This window comes from Triturus cristatus, chromosome 3_2, assembly GCF_964204655.1.
Source record: "Triturus cristatus chromosome 3_2, aTriCri1.1, whole genome shotgun sequence".
In the NCBI taxonomy this organism is placed as follows: domain Eukaryota; kingdom Metazoa; phylum Chordata; class Amphibia; order Caudata; family Salamandridae; genus Triturus; species Triturus cristatus.
The window spans coordinates 459,352,707-459,376,823 of NC_140584.1; the positions used below are offsets into that span (position 1 = coordinate 459,352,707).

Here is a 24,117-nt window from a genome sequence, read left to right on the forward strand (position 1 = left end):
GAACGACTGTCCATCGAGGAGAAAGAGTTTTTAGAGGCACCGACAATGGAGTATGATGTAAGGAGGGCAATTGATTCACTTCCAGTAGGGAAAGCAGTTGAAACTGATTCAATCCCGGGTGAGTTTTATAAAAAGAAATTGTGCCCTGCCTACACACATTTATAAGGGAGATATTTTTAAGTGCACAATCTGGGGGGTGGCCCCTGAGTCATGGAAGTCGGCCAACATAGTTGTGTTCCAAAAGAAGGAAAAACCCATAAACTAACTTGGGTCAAATCGCCCAATCACGCTGGTTAACAGCGATATTAAGATATACGCTAAAATTCTAGCTAGCCGATTGGCTAAAGTAATTAAGAGGCTGGTTTCCCCTGTCCAACATGGATTTGGCCCTGGTCGTAATACGGTTGACCATATCCGGAGAACCATTGCTTTAGTTGACTCTTCAAAGATTGCCGGAGACCCTATGGCGTTGATCTTGCTGGACGCAGAGAAAGCCTTCGATAGGGTGTCCTGGCCTTTTTTCGTGGGCTATTCTGGAGCGGAAAGGCTTGGGTAGGGGTTTTATCAGCGCAGAACAGACCATGTATTAGAATCCAGTTGCTTGAGTTGTGGCAATGGGTGGTATGTCTGATTTAATTAAGATCACTCAGGGTATACAACAAGGGTGCCCCTGCTCCCCTCTGTTGTTTGCCCTCTATATCGATCCTCTAATTAGGAAGATTGAGGGAAACAATAGAATTTTGGTTATGCATAATGATAGGGACGCGAAGATTCTAGCTTATGCATACAACTTGGCAATCTCTACCCCTAACCCAGGTGATGCCCTTACCGCAATTGAAAGAGAAGCTTTGGGCATATCTCATCTCAGGTTATCAGCTTAATGAAAGCAAGAAGCAAATTGTGATGAATAGCACGGCACAATTAAATGATGATCGAGCTGTCCCGAATGCCAAATACCTTGGGGTGGAGATTACGGCAAATGTAGAGAAAATTGTTGAGCTAAATCTTAACCCAGTGGTCCGGAAATTCAAAACTGACTTTGCTAGATTGAATAATTTGAAACTTACATTGATGGGGAGAAGCAATGCTGTTAAAATGATCTTCTTACCAAAAAATGTTAGACTTCTTCAGAGCCGTTCCCTTAGAGGTTGATAGTTTGTGGTTCAAAGCCTTAAACCAGCTGATTTCTAGGTTTTTATGGGCTAGCCAACACCCCCGGAGAGCTCACATTTTTTTTACCCTCCTAAGAGATCGGGGAGGATGGGCCGTTCCTAACTTTCAACTATATTATTGGGCAACAGTGCTGCAGTTGATGGCAGGCCTATTAACAGGGGAAAGAGCTGATTTAGAGGAAGAACCTTCTGTCTCTATATATGGACTAATATTAGGAACAGGGGCTAGAGTATGTTTCATGCACTATATTGATTTTGCTTATTTTAAGAGGGTTACATTCAAGATCTTGATTGGCGCATTTAAGGTATGGACCGCTGTTCGGGAAAAAGTTTGGACTGGGTTACTCCCAGCCATCCTTCATGATGGATACATGAAATATTAGGATGAGTGGATTGAGGGAAATCGGGGACTTCGTTGTAGAGGGGGGGAATACTTCCTTTAGTTGCAATCAAGGATAAAAACGGGATAGGGAACGGACAATTTTTAAGTACTTACAAGTAAGAGACTTCTTGGTCAAAAAGTCAGTGGGAATGGCCGGTTCTCTAGGGTCACTCTGATAGACATATTGTTGAGGCCTACACTGGCTACTAAATATAAATTGTTATATAAGGAAATGGTGGATGATCTCACGAAACATATGGACTGCTGGCAGGACCTTTTACAAGCTGGGACTGGACAGAGTGAAGACTCACTCCACTTGGCTCAAACAGCATTCATTGCAGCCTATCTGCAGGTACAGTGTTTTAAAACCATGTTTAACCTACATATCACTCCGGCTCTTATGTCCAAGTGGGGTGGGACTTCTGGTCTTCACTGTCCGCGATGTGGGTACCTTGCAGCTGATATTGTCCATATGTTTGCGACATGTCCCAAACTTAATATTCTTAAGGTGGATGTTGCTAAACGTCTGGGATAACAGTTGGGATTCACGATTGACCTCGCCCTCCAGTTGATAGTCTTACGTGTGAGCGATTTAGAGGTGCCTTGCCGACCCAGGTTTTCTTATTCACTGCTATGACTGTACTAAGACTCTGTCTGGCTACATTCTGGCTAGTCCCTGGGCCACCATCTGGGCACCAATGGTTGGGCAGTCTTCTAGCGGTATACCAATAGGAGATGGAGGTATGTGAACGAAAGGGACATAGAGCCCAGAAAAGAGGCTCTGAAATCAAGGCCCCCATTAGGTTATGGATCAACGAGATTGAAGGAGTTATCGAACCCATTTCGGGATAAGGAGGGTGGGAGCTCGGTCCCGGTCATCTCTCGGTTTCTTTTTGTTACTATTAATTAAGGGTGTAAATCATGATGTATGTGTATGTATGTTTTTGCCCAAATTTGTATTTCGTCTTCTTTTTCTTGACTTTCTTAAAAAAATAAGGTCCAATTATGATTTGGCTAGGGAGAGGTGTTAGAGACCTTACCGTTTTGCGAACTGTATGCAAGAAAATATATATAATTATAAATTCGTAATTTTAAAAAAAGGAAACTGCGCTCCTGACATCTACTTGGCACCCTGCATCCAGCTGCCCATGTGCTGAATGCTGGCCCCTGCAGTGCTGATCATAACCCAGGAGCTTTGCTCCCACAACCGTGTGGCCTGCTAGTGAGTAGCCCCCAACCGAAGACCCCAAGCCCCATTGCCAGGCATTAGGCCTCTGCACTCATCACCTGGCAGCCCTAGTGCTGCTGGTGGTGCAACTCGAGTGCCTCTTGAACCTTGGGTAACCTTAGTTCTAACCCCAAATACTCTGCCTTGTAAGTCATTTACTTACCTGCAAACTGATAACATTATTTTTCTCCATAGGAACACATGTTGTAGTTTTTCCTCTGGAAATGTTCTAAGAGGCAACCTGCTTTTTGTATGAAACAAAAGTAACTGGACTTTGAAAAGTAATTTGCCTTACTTACCTCTGTTTTGTAGAACCCACAGTGTGATATCTAGGTATATCACCCCAAGTAGTCGATGTAACTAAAAAGTAGCACAAAACGAATCCAATGTAATTTCAAAGTATTCTGAACTGTTTTGAAAGCAAATACAAACCTGTACGAATACATATTTCATCTACATTTTCATTTCTGTGTACAGACTTGCATTTGAAAGTATATTTTACCTACCTGTACCAAGTTCTGCTTGGTTCTAGAAATAAAACATACGTATAGCTTTTTTATACTTACCTAATTAGTCTGGATTCGTTCTCCGAGTGTGTGCCATAATTCCTTTCCTGAGTGAATACAATAAATACACCCTCTGATAAGCCTAACTGCTGGACACACCACCACAAATAGAGCTGTTAGTAATTATCTAATTTAGCCTCTGCTATATTTTTAGGGGTCCATTGGACTATGTGCACACTAAACCTTACTTTATATAGTATATACAGAGCCAGCTTCCTACAACAGCTTTGTACCTTCCTCCGGAAGTCTGCTATGTCATCTCGGCAGGCTGGCATCCCTCCACCAAGACGGTGTACGTCTGCCAATGGAAACAATGTGTGGCATGGTGTGCAGAAATTCAGCTGATTCTTTTTCTGCCTCTCTATCTGAAATTCTGCTTTTCGTTCTTTCTCTTGCCGAGCAAGGCTCTGCTCTGGGCACTATTAAGGGCTATATATTGACATTTCGGCCTTCTTGTGGTTGCCTGATCAACCCTCTTTGTTCAACTCCTCTATTGTTCATAGGTTCTTTAAAGGCCTTACTCATCTCTTACCTCCTTTACCATTCATTATGCCTCAGTGGGACCTTAATTTGGTTTTAAGCTTTTTGATATGTGCTTCCTTCGAGCCTCTACACAATTGTCGCCTTGGGCTTCTCACCTTGAAAACAGCCTTCCGTGTGGCAAATTCATCAGCCCACAAAGTAAGTGACCTGCAGGCCTTATCTTAGCCGCCTTACCTCTCAAACTTTCCTGACAAAGTGGTGCTTGGCACAAGGGACTCCTTTCTACCAAACATGGTCACCCTTTTTCATGTAGGCCAATCTATCACCTTGACTACCTTTTTTGCTCCTCCACATCCATCTAAAGAAAAGGTGCGACTCCTCCATCTGGACCCAAAAAGAACGTTGTTGTTCTACCTTGAAAGCACACAAGAGTTCTAGGTGGATGACCTACTCTTCGTGGGGTGTGTCAGAGTGAAGAAAGGACAGGCTGTACAGAAGAGGCTCAATGTCCAGATGGGTCATTCAGTGTATTAAACTCTGCTTTGTATAAGAAACAACCCTGAGAGTTTGCGTGCTCATTTCATCAGAGCTATAGCTGCAACCACTGCGTTAGCTCGGGGAGTTCTAGTCCTGTACATCTGTCAGACAGCAACGTGGGCTTCCCTGCACACGTTTACCAAACACTACTGCATGGACAGTCAGGTCTGTAGGGATGGGAATATTTGCCTGTTCGGTCCTGCAAGACTTCCTCCTGTGCAATTGGTCCGTAGACTCACCTCTGGGGAGGTATTGCTAGGATATCTATTCTAAGGTAAGGAATCTGCAGCTAGAAGTCTATATCAAATGAACAAGTTACTTGCCCTTGGTAACGCCTTATCTGGTAGAGACTATGTAGAGCCACAGATTCCTTACGGACCCACACATCCTCCCTGCTGTGCGAACGGTTATCTATGGACAGGGCTTTGCCCTTTTCGGGCACCAGTTTTAAATCATTAGTGGTCAGTATACTTTGTGGCTCCGCGCTTCTGCCATGGAAAGTTGTGAATAGTAACTGACGTTCTTGCACTGGGGTGCTGCTTATATGGGCACCGCGCACTTCACTTCTGATGCTGCCACGCAGAGCTGAACGATGCCGCCAACTGGTGCGCAGGTGTACTGCTCAAGAATAATTTCTGGATCCAGTCTGACTCCCAGGGATAATTCTAAGGTAAGGAATCTGCGGCTAGAAATTCTCTACCAGGTAAGGGGATACCGAAGATAAGTAAGCTTTTGTGATGCCCCAGTGGGATCTGAATTTGGTTTTCACTTATCTTATATGCACCCCATTTCAACTGAGACACAGTTGACCTCTGAGGCTACTAAGCCTGAAGACTGTGTTCTCTTAACAATCATGTTGGCACACCTCACGAGTGAGCTTTAGGCACTAACCTTTACCACCTTCTTCCTGACAAGCTGGTACTACATATTAAGGTGGTTTTCCTTACGAAATTTGCCACACTCTTTCACATCAGGAGTCTATGGGCCTGCCAACATACTTTGATCCTCTTCACCAATCCTAGGAGAATGAAAGGCTCAATCATTTAGACTCTTAAGAGCTCCCATTAGGTGGACGATCAGCTGTTCATTGGGTTCTAACAAAAGAACAGCCAGTACAAAAACTGACCATCTCCAGATGGATTGTACTTCATAATATGATCTACTATGGATTGATTAAGAAACAGCCTCCAGAAGGTCTGCAGGCTCATTCCACCAGAGCCAAAGCTGCTACCACAACGCTGGCACACAAAGTGGATGGTTTGGACATTGCCGAGGCTGGGAAAGGTGTCAGATCACATGTTCACAAAACATTACTGTCTGGATAGTTGGGTCTAGCGGGTAGTGCACTTTGTCCGTTCAGTCCTGCATGGTTTCTTCTTCTGAGCTATTCCACAGACCTATCACCTGGGGTGAGTGAGTAGGATGGCAGGGGTACTTCTTTGGTATCTATTCAAAAGGCTAGGAATCTGTGGTTAGAAGTTCCTATCAGAAGAACAAGTTTCTCACCTTTGGTAACGCTCTTTCTGGTAAAGCCAAGCTAACCACAGATCATTTACCGACACTCCCTGTTGTGTGAATTGGGCTCTGTCTATTAATATGAGCCCAAGTGCAAGAATTTGCACACTAGTCAGTCAATTTTATTTTGGGGCTCTGCGTCTTGGGGCGCGGAACGCCTTGAAGCAACTGACGTCAACGTGCAGGAGTAGCACTTATATAGGCCCTACACGTCATCTCTAGAGTGGAACAACGTCCATGCAGAGCAGCATAGTACTACCTATCGGCACGCAGATGTACTGCTCAAACGTTTCCGGATCCAGTCTGGCACTTGAGGTATATTCAAAAGGTGAGGAATTTGCAGTTAGTCTCTTTCAGAAAGCGCTTTATGGAAGGTAAGTAACATGCTAGATGAAGCTAATGAAGGTCAGGCACCTTTCTTAGTCACCTGCCTGTAAAGGAAAATTAACACATTCCTAGTAGTACTTAAACAACATGGGTAACTTGAAATTTTTTGAAGAACAAATGCATATTATTTTCCTCTGGGCTTTTATTGACACAGTTAATATGTAGTTAAAAGCTAGTTGGCAGTGTTTCCTTTGTTTAATAGTCAAAGTTTGATTTATTTTTACAACTAGTCTTATCAGGAACATATTCCTGTGTACCGGTCAACCCATTGAACTAAGGACAGAGCCGCTATGTTAACCTTCCCATTACTAGCTCTCCTGCCCACTTTTCACTTTGATGTGCAATTTAATTCTCTAGTAAGAGTTCCAAGTTTCCGCTTTGTGCTATTTAAGTGTTTTATTTGAAGCGTTTACCTTACTCACTACATCTCCTGTAATGCTTTTCATTGCACATGAGGTCCTCTACCTAGATTAATAGCAGTCATCATCCACAGGGGATGATATCAAAGAGTTAAAAACCTGAAATATTTAGCACACTGTTTCTTGGATATAGTAATCTTCCATGCATATTCAAGTGTCATTTCCTCCAAATTGTTTCTTCATTGTTTCTTACATTTGGAAGCAACTGTTAGAGAAATTCATGTGCTCTAAACTTTATTTTTTTATATAGATTGATTGAATCAAGTTTGGGAAGTATGGCCACTAAGTTCAACTTCTTCATTCATAACCTTGCACAGATGCGTTCATCAGGACCGCATAGCAACAACGAGCCTATCCTTTCATTCTCTCCCAAAACATACTCGCTAAAGCAGGATGGACGAATAAGGGAAGTCTCAGTTTTTACTTATCAGAAGCGATACAGCCCAGACAAGCACTATGTAAGTGTTGATCTTGCTAATTTTAGTAGTCATGTTACTTTTTCTCTATGATGTGTTCTTAGGTGTTCGTACCCTTGTTGAATTCGGTAAATTGTTTTATATAAAAACTAATTTGAACAGCCCATGTTTTAAGTGAGACTGAAAATGGTAGATGTGGTGCCAAGGTCAGTGGCTTATTGTAGTTTATTACATCTACCTGGATAGATATATCCTTTGGGGGTAAAGGAGAGGTGGCAGTTGTGCCTGAAAATATGAGGAATTTTAATGGGACAAGTGGAAGGCATTAGCAGTTGAAAGTCCCTGTCCTACCCTTCAGCTTAACTGCGATGGACACTCAAGGTTTTTATGAAATACATGTCTCATCGTCCTTTATTATTATTACCTCAATCTGCAGGCTCTTGATGCAGGTTCCGAAGGAAGAGCTACTGTCCTGTAGGAAATGCTGCACTTAGTTGGACACAAGTGGGCGGAGGCTAGTGCAACCATGTGTGGGGCACAAACAGAATGAAACTGGCCTAAGCCATGAATCTGGCATGGACATTACATATTGCCCACACTCAGGATTATGGCTCCTTTTTCATAAGATGCAGTGGCTTTGGAACTTAGAACCCTACAATTGCATATCCCTACCAAACCAGCGGCCTAACCAGGAGTTACCCCAGCCTGCATCAGCAACTCCTCAACCTCAGCTCTGTATTTCCACATGCATCTTGAATGGAAATTCTGCTGATGCACCAAATAGTTAATTGTGGAGCCTTTTGCTAGGTTGGCCTACATCTTTTGTTAATTTTCTTTTATCTTATTTGAGGTTTCTTAAAGGTTTTTCATTTTCATTTTTTAATCTGATTTGGGGATTTTTCCCTCCTACAAATACCCTGCTTCCTGCATTCATACAAGTTTGTTCTATTTAACTTTTGTGACATGGCTTGCGTTCTAATAGTTCCAATAGGTATGAGAGCTGTAGTCTGATTAGTCTGATTGTTCAAGAACTATGGAATCTCTATATGGTAGCTCATTTCAATATCTATGGTTGTAGAACTGCAGGGATTTCTTAAGAAGCGATTCCCTTTTTAATAAAAGACTAGGGACCCTATACCTATTTTGGTATTTAAGCAGGACAGTGAGTAGCACACTTCTGTAAAAGGAGCGGGTATGATGCTCATTACACCATGTTCAAAGCGTTTCAAGGTTTTTCTGCAATTCTGACTATAGTCATCACTGTTTATAAAGTTTTGTAACATATGGTAGTTGAAGGAACACACTGCAAACGAGTTTAGTGCTGTAAGAAAGTGCCTCTCTTTGTATGGTCACCCCCAAGTTTTCAAACTGATGGTTTTTTGACTATGAGAGCGCATTGAGGCCTGCTAATCACCCCTTGACTCTTACCCAATTGGTTAAGCTAACTTACTTGTCAGTCCTTAGTAAATGGTACCCAGGGCATGTAAATTAGAGGGTCTGCCAGGGATTGCTGTACTGGTTGTGCCACCTTGTACATGGCACGAGTAAGACCAGACTCCCAGCCCAATATTTGCCGGCTAAAAAAGCAGTTTAAGCTGCTTGGCCGAATTTGCCATTTAAAGTAATGTTAAAGCCAGACTTCCCCCTGGTATATATGTAAGGGGGTCCTGTTGTGGAGACAGCCCTTCTGGGGAGATGTCCTAACAACAGGGCCTGCTCTGGAATGAGGTGTCCCCACCCTCCTGCAGAAAATATGCTGGTGTTGGCCCAAAATTTGAGCTTCAGAGGGAGAGCCGTCTTTAAAGGGCAAATTGATACAGTACAAGAGAGGGGCTGCTCCACTGACAGGCTGGCACTTGGAACGGGAGAGAGGAAACTAGTTGTTAAACTGGTTTTCCAGGAGCGTGTAGCCCCCTTAGTAGCGACACTTTTGGGGTTCAGCTCGGGAGCTCCACACACCAGTAAAGGGGTCCTGCCATATTGGAAGTGGGCAGAATGATGCATCCTGGTATGCCCAGATGCCACACTTCGCAGGAAATGGAACTGGAAGAATGACCGAAGTGTAACTGCACTGCTGCACCGTGGAACCGGTGAAGAGAGGCTGCACAATCGTGGACTGCACCTGGTGGCAAGCAAAGGAGAGGGGCTGTGCCTGCTGTGTTATGCTAGAGAAGCCATCTCCAGAGCCCAGCCAAAGCCAAGAGATTCCAAGGGTCAGTGAGCTATCCTCATTTCCACAGCACAGGGACATAACAGCTAAGAAGCGTGCTGGGGCAAGTTGGTAGCCCAAAGTCTTCAACCCGCTACCATGCAGTACCAGGGACCAGGCCTGATGCACAAAGTTGCGGCTGTGTTTGCTGAGCCGGGGGTGCCATCGAAGTGCAGCTGGAACCTCCAGAGGATGAGCTATTGACCCAGGAAGGATTAACCCATGATCATTAAACTAGGCAACTGGTAGTTCAGGGGCAACTGGTAGTCCAGGGGCGACTGGATTTCTGCCAGTACAGAGTGGACTCTGGACCACCTCATCCTCTACGTGGACCGAGGAGTAGTCACGGCAAGACCCCCTGTCGACTGCATCGCATCCACAGCGTCCTTTGAGCTTCTCAAGTATCCTTCATCCCTTGCATCAGGACCACTTGATAGAAAAGCCCTGCAAAAGATAAAGTGCCTGGGACTGACTGAGGGCTGCTTCCCCTGCTGACCTTGCTGGTCTCTCCGACTGGCTCCCCACTGGAGTTGGTCGCCCTCAGTGACTCCAACTGACTGCATTACACCTAGCCCAAACATTTTAGTGAAAGTTTGTGTCAAATTTGTTGAATTTGCCAATGCATGTTTGCGGTTGAGTGAAAATACCTTGATTCACTAAACCTTGTAAATTCTATATAGCTGGATCCCTACTATGTATCTTTCCTTTGTGGTGTCTAAAATACATAAAAAGACAGTCTATTTTTATATATTGGTGTTGGATTTCTGTGGTGTCTTGTTGATTCCTTTTTCATTTGTTTTGGTGCTGTGTAATCACTTTACACTTGTTCCTTTGTCTACCCCTTGCTGGTCAGAGCCACAACTACCCTGAGTAGAGCTGAAGGTTTGACAAACTAAACCTTCATGTCTTCAAGGGGCTGGTGAGTGAATTACATGGTGAGTTCACACAACCACACCATATAATACACCCCATTTCCTCACAAACACTCAAAACCTTTATTTTATATTTTTCTTCCCGAAGCCCATTATTTCCTAGTCCAGGCATTTCACAGTAACCGTTTTCTCTGTAAGATTGCACTATATCTGCTTTTGTTGTAAAAGACATGTTTGGCATGGGACGTTCACTCTCTCTCCCTCCTGGTTGAAGGTCATTCTCTGCTGAGGATTCCAAGTTTTCATGGTGGAAGAGAGAATATACTCAGCGCACGTCCTATTAGCTGGTGTTCCTCACCCCTAAGAAGAGGCGGTAGCAGTTAATACAGAATGTTTACCAAAGAAGCTCCAATCTTTCTTAATTGCTTTTATGCAGGATGGCCATGCTCTGGCGTCTTTGCTAATTTTGCCTCCTGTCAGGTAATTGGTAGTTGAAATGGGGTAAAAGTCTTGAACCCCCCCCCCCAACTTACATCGTTTTGGCTCTCCCACTATCTGTGCTTTTAATATGGCAGTGTTGTGTCAACCGCAACTTACTCCCTCCAACTATATCCCACATAGTATACCAAACATCTGTACTGCATGTAGTCCTGAAGTGATGGAGTCTTTATCCTGTCATTGGTTGGCTGTATCCTAATCCCACCGTCATCTGATGCCATGCCATAGAGGAGAGCCTGCAGAGTTGGTAATATTCATGTGTTGCATGCATCACCACTTCCAACCAATACTTCCCTGCAGAGGCTGCATATGGCACCTGGTCACAGTGTTACCTGAGATTAGAAATTGTGTGGGTTCCTCCTGGAACATCCACCAAGTTGTGTAACCACATAACATTCACTATATTACATACGTCTTCCAAGAGTACAATGTTCTGCTATTTTCTGGGACATATACATTAGCCTTTGACCTAAAACAGATTTACACGTTAGCAAGGATATTTCTGGGAGGAAACCTTAACATGCAAGGCAGAATTTTCTGTGGTAGAGTTGTCCCTTTCGAGATGAGACATTCAGTGTCATAATGGAAAAATATCATGACACAGGTATGCTTTCAGTTGGGTATGAGGGATGGTGATTCAGATCCTAAGAAAATAAATGTTCGAGGCATGTGAGCTGTAGATCACATACTTATGCATAGATCGCCATCTAATGTTGGGCCCTGATGTTTGCACTTTGTTTTTCTTCGAAGAAGTCTTCCTAGTCATGAGGTAGGTGACTCCTCCTTTCGGTGATAGTGCGCATGCTCATCAACTCCATCTTCATATTGTTTTTTTTCTGCCATTGGGTTTGGATGCTACTCACTGCGCATATGTTACCCATGCTGAAAGGAATGACCAGGCATGTAGTCGACATATTTAAGGATCCTGTCAGGGCACGTATCCTTACCCCTAGGGTGGATAAAAAATACAAGCCTGTACCATGTCTACATAAAAGGACAACTACCCTTAGAGTCGTTGGTAGTTTCCAATGCAAGCAAAAGGGCAAACTCCCAAACTTCTGGAGACTCTCCACCCCCAGGTAAGGAGTCAAAGCTTCTTGATGCTTCAAGGAAAAGGATAGCCTCCCAGGCAGCTAACGTCTGGCGCATATCTAATACACAAGCGTTGCTATCCAGATATGACCGTGCGCATTGGGGTGAAATGGAACAACTCATCCAATTTCTACCCCAAGAACATAAATCTAAAGCGCAAGACCTGGTACGTGAGGGACAGTTAATTTCAAACAACCAAATTAGGTGCTCCCTAGATGCTGCTGACACATCTGCCAGAGCGGTAAACACTAGTGTCCTTTTAAGAAGACACGCCTGACTACGCATATCCGGGTTCAAACCTGAGGTTCAGGCCTCCATATTGAACACACCTTTTGATAAAGAACACCTATCTGAAAGAAACACGTTAGTTAGATTCCTTACCTTAGAATATTCCCAGGCATCAGGCTGGATCCGGAAAGATGTTTCGTCAGCAATACCCTTGCGCGTCGCTAGGCGTCATCTGCGGCTCCTCGTCCGTCGTCGTGATCGCCAGGATGACGTCGTCGGAGTACTCAGACGCCGCCCTTGCACGCTGACGTCAGTTCTTCTTTTTTCCACACCAGTAAGCGCAGATCCGGAAAGAGCATACCCTGTAGTCACTTTTTGACTAAACTTTTTGAACTTTTTTGGTTCATCTTTCGAGTCGGCCTCGACTCCTGGTGCCGGTAGGGATGCCTGGTTTCAAGCCGTGCGACGCCTGTCACCGACTGATGTCGGTTACGGATCACCACTGTCGGTGTCTCTATTGCCTTGGGGCCGACCATGATGCCGAGTCGTGCCCCGACTGCCGGGCCTTGACCTCGAAGGTCCCGCAAGCTCCTCGAGGTCCGGCAGTCTGCTCCGCGCCGCTCGAGCTCCCGGTCGAGGGACAGGTCGCGGAGCCGCAGATATCACCGCTCGTTGGGTTCGAAGTCCTCGCATTCAGGTAAATCGAGGCACAGTAAGAAGAAGTCGAAGAAGCGGCATCGCTCTTCTGACTCCCCTCGCCGGTCGCGCGACTCGGCTGAGGGTTCAGGTGGCACCACCCGCGCGGCTCCGTCGGAGCCGCAGGAGTCGCACCTGGCCCCATACCCTCCGGTCCCTGGGCCTAATGCGACTCCGGGCAAGATCCGGGACTTCCTCGTGGCCATGAGGAGTCTCGCTCCGCCGTTGAGACCTGCCGGTGTGTCTTCGGGCCCCGCAGGTCCGACTGGGAGGCCTAGCGAGCCGGCGGCTTCGGCGCCATCGTCGACTTCGGTCCCAACGCCGCAGGCTCACGTGGGATCCAGGCCTGGATCACGGTCGACGCCGATTGACCTTACGACCCCTCCACCGACCCCCTATGGTGCCGTCCCCGGCGCCCCCAGCTTTAGCCCCGGTCCGGCGATGGATGAGCAATTCATCTACTGCCCGGCTCTGTCCTTTCAATCTGTCTACCAGGAGTCGGCTGACGGGGACGACTGGGAGGGGTCTGAGGACCCTCTGGCACAGCAGTGCCAGTTTGATCAGGACTGGGCAGAAGACCTGGGGGATGCCAGTGGTCTCGATACCTCCCCTGACAATGTCTTCATCTCTCCTCCCTCCGTGGCTACGGAGGAGGGTGCAACCTATTCTGTGGTGCTGCGCAGGGCTGCCGAAGCCCTTCATCTGGAGCTCCCTGCAGTGGCCGTGAGGACTAACCTCCTCACTGAAGTGCTTCAACCGCCAGTAAGCTCTTCGGAGCCTCTACTGCAGTTCAATGAAGCACTGACTGACGTTCTGATGGGCACCTGTTCCAAGCCCTCCACAGTCACTCCTGTGGACCAGAACGTGGCCCGGCGCCACCGCCCTGCACCGGGAGACCCCAACTTTCTGTCAGTGCACCCCACCCCTGAGAGCCTGGTTATCCAGGCCTCTATGTCCCAGACCGCCTTCCCGACCGCTCCTCTGTTTTCCTCCCTCAGTTTGGTGTTGCAGTCCATTAATATCGCGTGCCTTTTGGACCGTTACACCCACTCCTTGTGGGATACGGTGGCGGACGTGCTGCCCCAGTGTCCGTAGGAGGCCCGGACACGGCTCGCCCAGGTTCTTGCTGAGGGGCGGGATGCAGCATGGTACTCAATTCGATGTGGGCTTGACACCATGGACTCGCTAGGTAGGGCGATTGCGACGACGGTGGCGATTCGTCGCCACGCCTGGCTGAGATCCACTAATTTCTCCGGGGATGTCCAGAGCACACTCATGGACATGCCCTTTGATGGCCGTCGCCTCTTTGGCGACAAAGTGGATAGTGCGCTGGAGTGCTTTAAGGACTCCAGGGCTAGGGCCAAGTCCTTGGACCTCTCGGCCCTGCGCCCGCAAACTTCTGCTTTTCGCCCCTTTCGTGGCCAAGGAAGGGGCGCCCCCACACGTCCGTCTAGCCACAGGCCGCAGAACCAGCCTCAATGCAGACATGGATTCCGCCGAGGCGGAGCAGGGGGACAAAGAGCCGGTCAGCCCACATCTGCCCCCGCAGCATCTGCCTCAAAGCCTTCCTAGTCTGACTTTTCAGGCCCATTCCACGCCAGTGGGAGGCAGAGTTCGCCATCAACTGCTCCACTGGCGTTCCATCACGTCGGACAGGTGGGTGCTGCAAATCGTCCGAAGGGGCTACTCCCTCCCCTTCGAGGCGACCCCTCCAGCCATGCCACCGCAGTACCACCGCATGTCGGGGGATCACTTTTTACTTTTACAGGAGAAAGTTACGGCCCTTTTGGCCAAGGGGGCCATCGAGCGCGTTACTGGCCCAGAAGTAGGTCGGGATTGTTACTCTCACTACTTTCTGGTTCCCAAGAAGGGCAAAGGGGGCCTACGCCCTATCTTGGACCTCAGGAGCGTCAACGCCTTCCTCTGGAAGAAGAAGGTCAAGATGCTGACATTAGCTTAGGTTCTGGCTGCCCTAGACCCTGGAGACTGGATGGTAGCGTTGGACTTGCAGGACTCATATTTCCACATCCCCGTCCTGCCGGCGTTTCCTGCGGTTTACGGGAGGCCACGAGCACTTTCAGTTTACCGTGCTCCCCTTCGGCCTCACCAGTGCCCCTCGGGTGTTCACGAAAGTGATGGCGGTGGTCGCAGCTCATCTGCGCAGATTAGGGTTTCCAGTCTTCCCCTATCTTGACGACTGGTTGTTGAAGGCGGGCTCGCCCCTGCAGTCGTCTCCCACCTCCAGACTGAGTCCCTCCCTGAAGCTTCTTTTCATTGGAGCGGTTCTGGACTCGGCGCTGTTTCGGATCTATCCTCCAGAACAGCGGGTTCGGGATATTCAGGCTCTGATTCCGACCTTTCAGCCTTTATCCTGAGTTTCGGTCAGGTTGGTGCTGCGGCAGCTGGGTCTAATGGCCTCCTGCATTCTGCTGGTACATCACACCAGGTGGTGGATGCGGGCTCTGCAGTTGGACCTGAAGTTCCAGTGGGCTCAACATCGGGGCAACCTGTCCGACCACGTCCTGATCTCGGAGGGCACTGCAAGGCAGTTGCAGTGGTGGCTCACGGACCGCGATTGGGTCAGTGGCAGATCCATCTCCCTACCCCAACCGAAGCATGTAGTGGTGACGGATGCGTCCCTCCTGGGATGGGGGTGCCACAAGGGAGAGGCGGAGATTAGAGACCTCTGGTCTCCAGCGGAGTCGTGGCTCCATATCAACCTATTGGAGCTGCGGGCAATCCGGCTTGCACTGAAGGCATTCCTTCCCTCTGTTCGGGGAAGTGTAGTGCAGGTGTTCACGGACAACACCACCGCCATGTGGTATTGCAGCAAACAGGGCGGGGTGGGGTCGTGGACCCTTTGTCAGGAGGCTCTGCGCCTCTGGACATGGCTGGAACATCAGGGCATCATCCTGGTGGTTCAACACCTGGCGGGCTCTCTGAACGCCAGGGCGGACAAACTCAGCCGCCGGTGCATGATGGATCACGAATGGCTTCTGAACTCGGACGTGGCGCAAGGCATCTTACGGCAGTGGGGAGAGCCTTGGTTAGATCTATTCGCCGGATTGGGCACGAAGATACTGGTATCCCGAGCTACTCAGTCTGTCAATCGAGTCCCGATTCGACTGCCTCTTCAGGAGGACCTTCTGTCGCAGCAGCAGGGGACGGTCCTCCACCCGAACCTGTCCAGCCTCCACCTCCATGTGTGGAGATTGAGCGGCGACAGTTGATGCCATTTGACTTGCCTCCTGAAGTATGTGATGTCATTCTGGCAGCCAGGCGTCCCTCCACTAAAACGGTATACGCCTGCAGGTGGAACAAATTTGTGGCATGGTGCACAGCAAAGGCTGTGGATCTCTTTTCTGCCACTCTTTCTGAAGTTCCCCTCTTTCTTCTTTCCCTGGCCCAGCAGGGCTCTGATCTGGGCACCCTCAAGGGATATCTTTCAGCTGTTTCTGCCTTCTTACGGCTTCCTGATCAGCCTTCTCTTTTCAAGTCCCCTGTTGTTGCTAGATTCTTTAAAGGCATTACTCACATGTTTCCTCCTGTCCCTTTCGTAATGCCTCAGTAGGACTTGAACCTGGTGTTAACCTATCTGATGTACGCTCCTTTTGAGCCACTTTATAATTGCTTTCTTCGTCTTCTGACTCTTAAGACGGCTTTCCTGGTTGCCATCACCTCTGCCAGAAGAGTGAGTGAGCTCCAGGCTCTTTCTTCTAAACCTCCTTTCCTCTCTGTCCATCCGGACAAGGTTGTTCTCAGGACTCGTCCTTCCTTTCTCCCTTAGGTGGGGTTACTGCCTTTAACATCGGCCAGTCTGTTTTATTGCCCACCTTCTTTCTGCCTCCGCATCCCTCGAAAGAGGAAGAGAGGCTCCACCGTCTGGACCCAAAACGTGCGCTCTCCTTCTATCTGGACCGCACGAAACAGTTCCGGGTGGACGACCAGCTCTTCGTTGGCTACGTGGGCGCTAAGAAGGGGCGTGCAGTGCACAAGCGGACCATCTCTCGGTGGGTCGTTTTGTGCATTAAGGCCTGTTATTCCTTGGCTAAGAAGGAACCTCCTGTGGGGCTGAAGGCCCATTCCACTCGGGCCACAGCGGCTACTACTGCCCTGGGACCGGGAGTCCCTCTGCTGGACATTTGTCAGGCAGCAACGTGGGCCTCGCTGCACTTGTTTGCTAAGCATTACTGCCTGGACAGCCAAGTCCGGAGAGACGGCTTCTTTGGCTGTTCTGTTCTCTAGGACTTCCTGGTGTGATCTTGGTTCGCAGATCCACCTCCGGGGTTGGTATTGCTGGGGTATCTATTCTAAGGTAAGGAATCTAACTAACGTGTTTATTTCAGATGAACAAGTTACTTACCTTCGGTAACGATATATCTGTAAGAAACATTAGTTAGTTAGATTCCTTACCGCCCCACCCATCCTCCCCGTTCTGAGAACTGATATCTAGGGTTAAGGTCATCCCTTTCAGGGCCCTAGATTCATGGCACCAGTGTCGGTTTCTTGCATGGCTCTGCGTACCTGGCACGGAAAGCTATGTAGAAGAACTGACGTCCACGTGCGAGGGCGGCATCTGAGTACTCCGACGTCATCACGGCGATCACGACGCCGACGAGCTGCAGATGACTCCTAGCGACGCGCAAGGGTATTGCGGACTAAACATCTTTCCGGATCCAGCCTGATGCCTGGGGATATTCTAAGGTAAGGAATCTAACTAACTAATGTTTCTTACAGATATATCGGTACCGAAGGTAAGTAACTTGTTCTTTTGGGCCAGTGGTAGATTCTTCACTTGAGAAGATGGAAAAAGATACTGAAGTGGCTAAATCTATGGGAGCCTTTCAGTTTAAACAAGGCTGTGGTTCCTTTCGGTGCTCTTTCTATTGGACAGGGTCCAAAAATACTTCCGCGGAAACTCCATCCACCTATGAGGGCAATAACCAACCCTCAGGCTCAAACTTATTTCAGAGAGGGTTACAGAGGGAACAACGGCAAAGGCAGAGGTAGAGGTTCTAACACACGTACCTCCCCCTCCAATGCAAAGCAGTGACTTGCCCATAGTTCCACCCGACCACTTAACACCTGTCTGGGGAAGACTGTCACAATTCCTACCAAAGTGGCAGTCAATAACAACAGAAAAGTGGGTTCTACAAATTACCCATGTGGTTACTGCCTGGACTTCATCAACACTCCTCCAGACATTCCCCCAAAGTCACACAAACTTTCACCAGATCACCTACACCTCCTCAAACAAGAGGTACAATCCCTACTACTAAAAGGAGCTATAGAAGCCCGTACCACCACAACATCAAGGGTCGGGTGTGTATTCCTTTTACTTCCTAATTCCCAAAAAGGAAGGCTCTCTCAGGCCAATATTAGATCTCAGAGAACGAAATATTTACATAAGGTCAGACCATTTCCACATGGTAACACTTCAACAGGTACTACCTCTTTTTCAAAAGGGCACTTTTTTGTCTACTCTAGACTTAAACGACGCCTACTTCTCAGGTTTGTGGTAGCAGGTCAACATTACCAATTCAAGGTACTCCCATTCGGAGTCACCACTGCCCCCAGTCTTAACAAAGTGTCTGTCGGTAGTAGCTGCTCATCTGAGAAGTCAAAGCATCCATGTCTTCCCATACCTGGACGATTGGGTCATCAAAGCTGGCACATATCGACAATGCCGCAAGCATACTTGCCTTAATCATTCAGTTCTTCATCAACTGGGGTTTACAGTCAATGTGTTAAAATCACATCTTCAGCCAGACAAAACTCAGAACTACCTAGGAGCCACTTTAGATACTCAAAGGGCTCTGGTGTTTCCCAACGCAGCCAGAATTCGAAACATTCATGCGTTAATTCTCCAGTTTCAAGCCAATCCGTCACTTCCAGCTAGTGTTTTTATGCAGCTGTTGGGAATGATGGCGTCTTGCATCATGATCGTTCCCCATGCCAGGCCGCACATGCATCCACTTCAACAATCCAGTCAGTGGAACCAGTCACATGGTCTATTAACCGATCTAGTGTTGGTAAGCAGCCGTACTCATCGCTCTCTGCAGTGGTGGAACACACAAAATTTGTCAAAAGGACGGCCGTTCATAGACCCGGTTCCACAGACAGTATTAACAGCGGATGCGTCCCTTCTGGGGAGCTCTTTTAGAACACAGTGCAAGGTCTGTGGATCCACCAGCAAAGGTTGCTCCACATCAGTCATTTAGAGCTAATGGCAATCTGTTAATGAATGTGCAGTGTGGTCAAAAACGGGTTCGTCTGTATTCACACAAAGTCGATAGCAAAATCAGTTGCTCTCGCTCCAAGACTCTGACTGCGGATCGAGCGCGACTGACTTTGCTATCGACTTTGCGTGATTACAGACTTACCCGTTTTTGACCAGACTGCACATTCATGAACAGATCTTGGTCTCCGGTCTAAGCATTACCAAACATTGATTGCTTGATAAGTGGTAGGCATCATTGCCACCTCATATTTGTTTGGATTATAATACCAACTATTACTTCTATTATTGTTAAAGGGACATTCATCTTTATACCCAGAGTCCTGCAGATGGTCTAGTGGATGTAAACAGTTTTAGACCGAAACGTCGATAATCACGCCTATTCTGTGTATTATTGTACTAAAGGCATTGCTGTCTGTAGAATCTGTCACATTGCCTTATAATTATCTGTGAAAAGTTGTTTACAAATATAACGAAGAAGGAAATATATATAATATCAAATGATTGTAACTTATGGTTATATTGTTTTTTGTATGATTTTGTACCCTTTTTAATTCATAAATTTGGATTGATATAAAATTCAGTCTTTGAATACATATACCCGTGTGATAAATCTTTCTTGGATGATTTGTTCATATGTGACTTACCTGAATTGCTTTTGAAGAAACTAAATTGCAAGCTACTTTGATAGAGCTTGCCAACATTTAATAACGGAATTAATGTAAGTATATGGTTTAGTAAATCCCTTCTAGGCTCATTTACCTGCTAATATTTGATTGCCCAAGCCGTCAAGGGTTGATTGGGTTTCCCATTTACTTTTAAATGTCTTCAAAATAGGCAACATTTAACACACTTTAGAGTTCCTGTAATCAAAGCATTTATGGAAGGCCTGAAAAGAGTTATACCACCAAGACTTCCACCTGCCCCTGTGTGGAATCTTAATATAGTCCTCACAAAGTTAATGGGCCCACCATCTGAACCCATGCACAAATGTGAACTACAGTTCCTAACTTGGAAAACAGCTTTCCTCATTGCAATCACTTCATTGAGGAGAGTGGGTGAACTTCAGGCACTAACCATAGAAGAACCTTTTTTCCAGCTACACAAAGATAAAGTGGTTCTTCGTACCAATCCCAAATTCCTCCCTAAGGTATTATCTGCATTTCACATAAATTAGTCAATTGAATTACCTGTTTTCTTCCCTCAACCTGACTCCGTTGCAGAACGAGCTCTACACACCTTAGATGTTAGAAGAGCACTGTTGCATTACACTGAAAGAACAACATCTTTTCGTAAGACCAAACAACTCTTTGTCGCTTTTGCACCACCTCACAAGGGCAATCCTATATCCAAACCAGGTATTGCTAGGTGGATCATTAAATGTATTCAGATTTGATATGCAAAAGCCAAAAGGACTCCAATAGTACCCCCAGAGCACATTCCCCTCGTAAGCTAGGGGCTACTATGGCTTTCTTAGGGAACATCCCTATTACTGACATATGCAAAGCTGCAACATGGTCCACACCACACACATTCACCAAGCACTATTGTGTAGATGTGTTAGCCAGGCAACAAGCTAATGTGGGCCAAGCAGTACTTAAAACGCTGTTTGAGACAACTCCATCAGTTACAGGATAGCCACTGCTTAGGGGAGACTGCTGTATAGTCTATGCATAAGCATGTGATCTACAGTTCACATGACTCGAACGGAAAATGCTACTTACCCAGTATACATCTGTTCTTGGCATGTAGAGATGTAGAATCCCATGCGCCCACCCACCTACCCGGGTACCTGTAGCTGCTGTAGTTCTCTTGTTACTATTCATACATGCACATGGACATCTCTATTCTTTACTACTACTCCATTCTCTCACCCTCTGTGGGAAAACAATCTGAAGATGAAGTGCTTGGTGGTGATGTCAACTCTGGTTGTGTCATCACTGAAGTCATATAAGTCCCCTCTGACATGCAGACGTCTGTTTATTTTTTTCCAGGCTGCAACGCAGATCCGGAGAAGCGGTTCCTCCGGCCTATTTGGACTTCTTTTGTTGGCGGGAACAGTGTGCCTTTTTTCAATGTGGTCAGGCTTTAAGCATTGAGGGTCCTGTACTCGACAAATGTTGGTTACAGGCCCACATTCCATTTGTATGTGATGTTAGGGGGAGAACACCACGTCTCTGAGGATTGCGGCTCCTGCCAGAAACTGAAGCTGCTCATGGGGCGCCGTATGAAGTTGCTGGCTGCACGCCTGTCACATTCCTCAGAGACCTTGCAGACTCAGTCTTCTTCTCATGCGGAGGTCAGTTTGCAAGGCCGGTCCAGGAGCCGGATCCGTTCTCCAGCATGTTGTACTTATGAAACGTCCAAGGGTAAGCGTAGGCGTTTGAAGTTGTGGCACCTCCGACTTCGCCGCGTCGAGACTGTCTCCCGCGGCTCCTCCCGCTCAACAGTTCAGGAGGCCGTTTGCGACTCTACCTTGCATCTCCTCATCTTTCCGGGAGCCAGAGCAACGATGGCCCAGATGAGGGAGTATTTTAACTCTCTATATCTCATCTTTGGTCCTCCGCCTTCCACTGAAGTGCCCATGGGCCCCAAGGAGGTGAGTGGAGCCACACCTGTGGGTTTGTCCTCTGTATCAGTTGGGTCATTTGAGTCTACTCTGCTACGGCACCATTGCACAGCCCTTTGGGGACTTCACTTTTGGCATTTGTTATTGATCAGCCGACTCCGACATTGATACTGGCGTCGCTAATCAAAGTCTCTCCTATCGACGTCGAAGCGTCATCTTCGCAATGTCGATTGAGGTCGGGTGCGGAGTCGGTAGAGCAAGCTGGGAGGAATGTGGTGTTTTCACTTCCTTCTTAGGGTGAGACTTCTGGAAGTCACTTTGTGACTGGTGATGTAAGGGAGTCTAGGTTTTTCAGCCCATTTCTGAGATTATTCCATCTCAAGTGGAGGAGAGTTGGATATCTGCTCCTGGTGTGGCTAGAGGGCTGGAGTCCTCCCCAGCCTCGGGCCTACTTTTTCCTCCTAGTGTAGCAGTTTTGGGCTTGTCACTGCCTACGGTGCAGAAGTCCACCAACCTCCTGATTGATTTCCTTTACCAATGCCATACAGGGGAAGAACCTGTTCTTCCATACAGTATGGCCCTGGTTGACATATTGTTAGACACTTGGGCCAAGCTTGTTCCAGGGGTCTTGGTAGACCGTGCTATATCTTGCAGGCACCTGCATGCTCCAGGAGACTCAGTTTGTCTCCTCAGGCATCCTACCACTCATAGCCGATAGTCCGGCTGCTACAGCCTAGCAGGATGTGGATTCCTCACCTAAGACTCCTTTAAATATGGACTCTAGAAATCTAGATGCATGTGGCAAACACATCTTTTCCTTTGCTAGTTCTGCGTTAAGGTCCACCGACGCGCCTTGTGTTCTTGGACATTTTACCCACTCTTTGGGGGATACCATGCAGTCTATGTTGCCTTCACTTCCGGATAACCTCCAATCTGATGTTGAAACTGGATTAGAGATGGACAACAGGCATCAGATGTGGCATGGATACTACTGATTCAGTAGGCCGGGCCATTGCATCTTTGGTGGCGCGCCCGCGTCTTGCATGGTTAAGAACTTCCCCCTTCATGACTACCACTCCACCCATGCCACCTACTTGCGACAGGCTAATGAAGGACCATCTTGCCTTGCTCCTTCAAGACATGACGGCTCATAGAGAGGGTGCTGACACCAGAAATAGCTTGTGGTTGCTATTCCCGCTACTTTTTTTGTGGCCAAAAAGGACAGAGGCCTTAGTGCTATCTAAACCTGCGCGCTCTCAATTTCTTACTCAAGAACAAGTTCAAAATGCTCACGCTCGCTCAAGTGGTGTCTGCCATGGACCAGAGAGAATGGATGGTAGTGTTGGACTTTCAGGACACATATCTCCACATTCCCATTCTGCCTGCCCGCAGGTGTTACCTGTTGTTCATGGTGGTCCACGAGCACTCTGTTTGCCATGCTTACTTTTGGCCTTACCACGCCTTGGGTCTTCAACAAAGTGATGGCGGTAGTTGCAGCTCACCTGCGGAGATCAGGGGTGTCAGTCTTCACCCCTATCTCCGTGACTGGCTGTTGAAGGCGGTCTTGCCCCAGGCCATCGACTCCCACCTCCAGACTACGGCGGACCTCCGGCATTCACTGGAAGTCACTACGAACCTGCCAAAGTCACACCTGACTCCCTCTCAGACGCTCCCTTTGATCGGATCTGTTCAGGACATGGTGCAGACTCGGGCTTATGCTCCTGAATGGCGAGTCCAGGATATTCAGGCTACGATAGGGATGTTTCAGCCTCTATCCTGAATTTCGGTGAGGCTGACTCTGAAGCTGCTGGGACTCATGGCCTCTTGCATCCTGCTTGTGACATATGCCCGCTGGCATATGCAGGCTCTGCAGTGGGACATAAAGTCAAGGGAAAGGTGGTACAGGTGTTCACAGACAACACCACTACCATGTGGTACTGCAACAAACCGGGCAGGGTGGGGTAGCATGGGCCCTTTCTCAAGAGGCCCTGCGTCTCTGGACATGGCTAGAACATCAGTGCATTTCCCTGGTGTTTCAACACCTGGCGGGCTCTCTAAGCGCCAGGACGGACAAACTCAGCCGAAGATGCCTAACGGATCACAAGTGCCGTCTCCATCTAGAGATGGTGCAAGGTCTCTTTCAGCAGTGGGGAGAGTCTTGGTTAGATCTGTTTGTCACTAACAAGACAGCGCACTGTCAGCAGCTCTGCTCACTGAAGTTACCAAGGCAGATCTCGCTCAGAGACGCTTTTCATCTCGAGTGGATCTCCTGTATCCCTTTCCACCTATACCACTCCTGCCCAGAGTTCTCAAGAAGATCAGGAATGACTCGGCCCAAGCCATTTTCGTTGCTCCACAACTAGGCTCTGAGAGTTTGGTATCCTGAAGTGTTGAGTATGGGTATCGGTCCTCCGATCAGGATACCCATTCGGGAGGATCATGTGTTGCAGCAGATTAGTAGGGTTCTCCACCCGAACCTGTCAATGCTCTGCCTTCTTCTGTGGAGATTGAGCGGCGACAGTTGACAGCTTTCGACCATCCACCCGAAGTCTGCAGTGTTGTCTTGACTACCAGGTGTCCCTCCGCCAAAACAGTGTATGCCTGCCGTTA

General features: G+C 47.7%; 1 protein-coding gene across 4 annotated transcripts in view; it reads left to right on the forward strand.

The window, feature by feature from the left end:
* The window catches only part of PIK3C2A (phosphatidylinositol-4-phosphate 3-kinase catalytic subunit type 2 alpha), a 780,848-nt gene that overhangs the window by 617,842 nt on the left and 138,889 nt on the right, over positions 1-24,117 (forward strand). For all 4 annotated transcript variants that reach the window (XM_085648082.1, XM_085648085.1, XM_085648083.1 and 1 more), the window contains one exon: positions 6,940-7,147. In XM_085648082.1, coding sequence (XP_085504208.1) covers positions 6,940-7,147 — 208 coding nt within the window. The remainder of the gene's footprint in view (positions 1-6,939; positions 7,148-24,117) is intronic.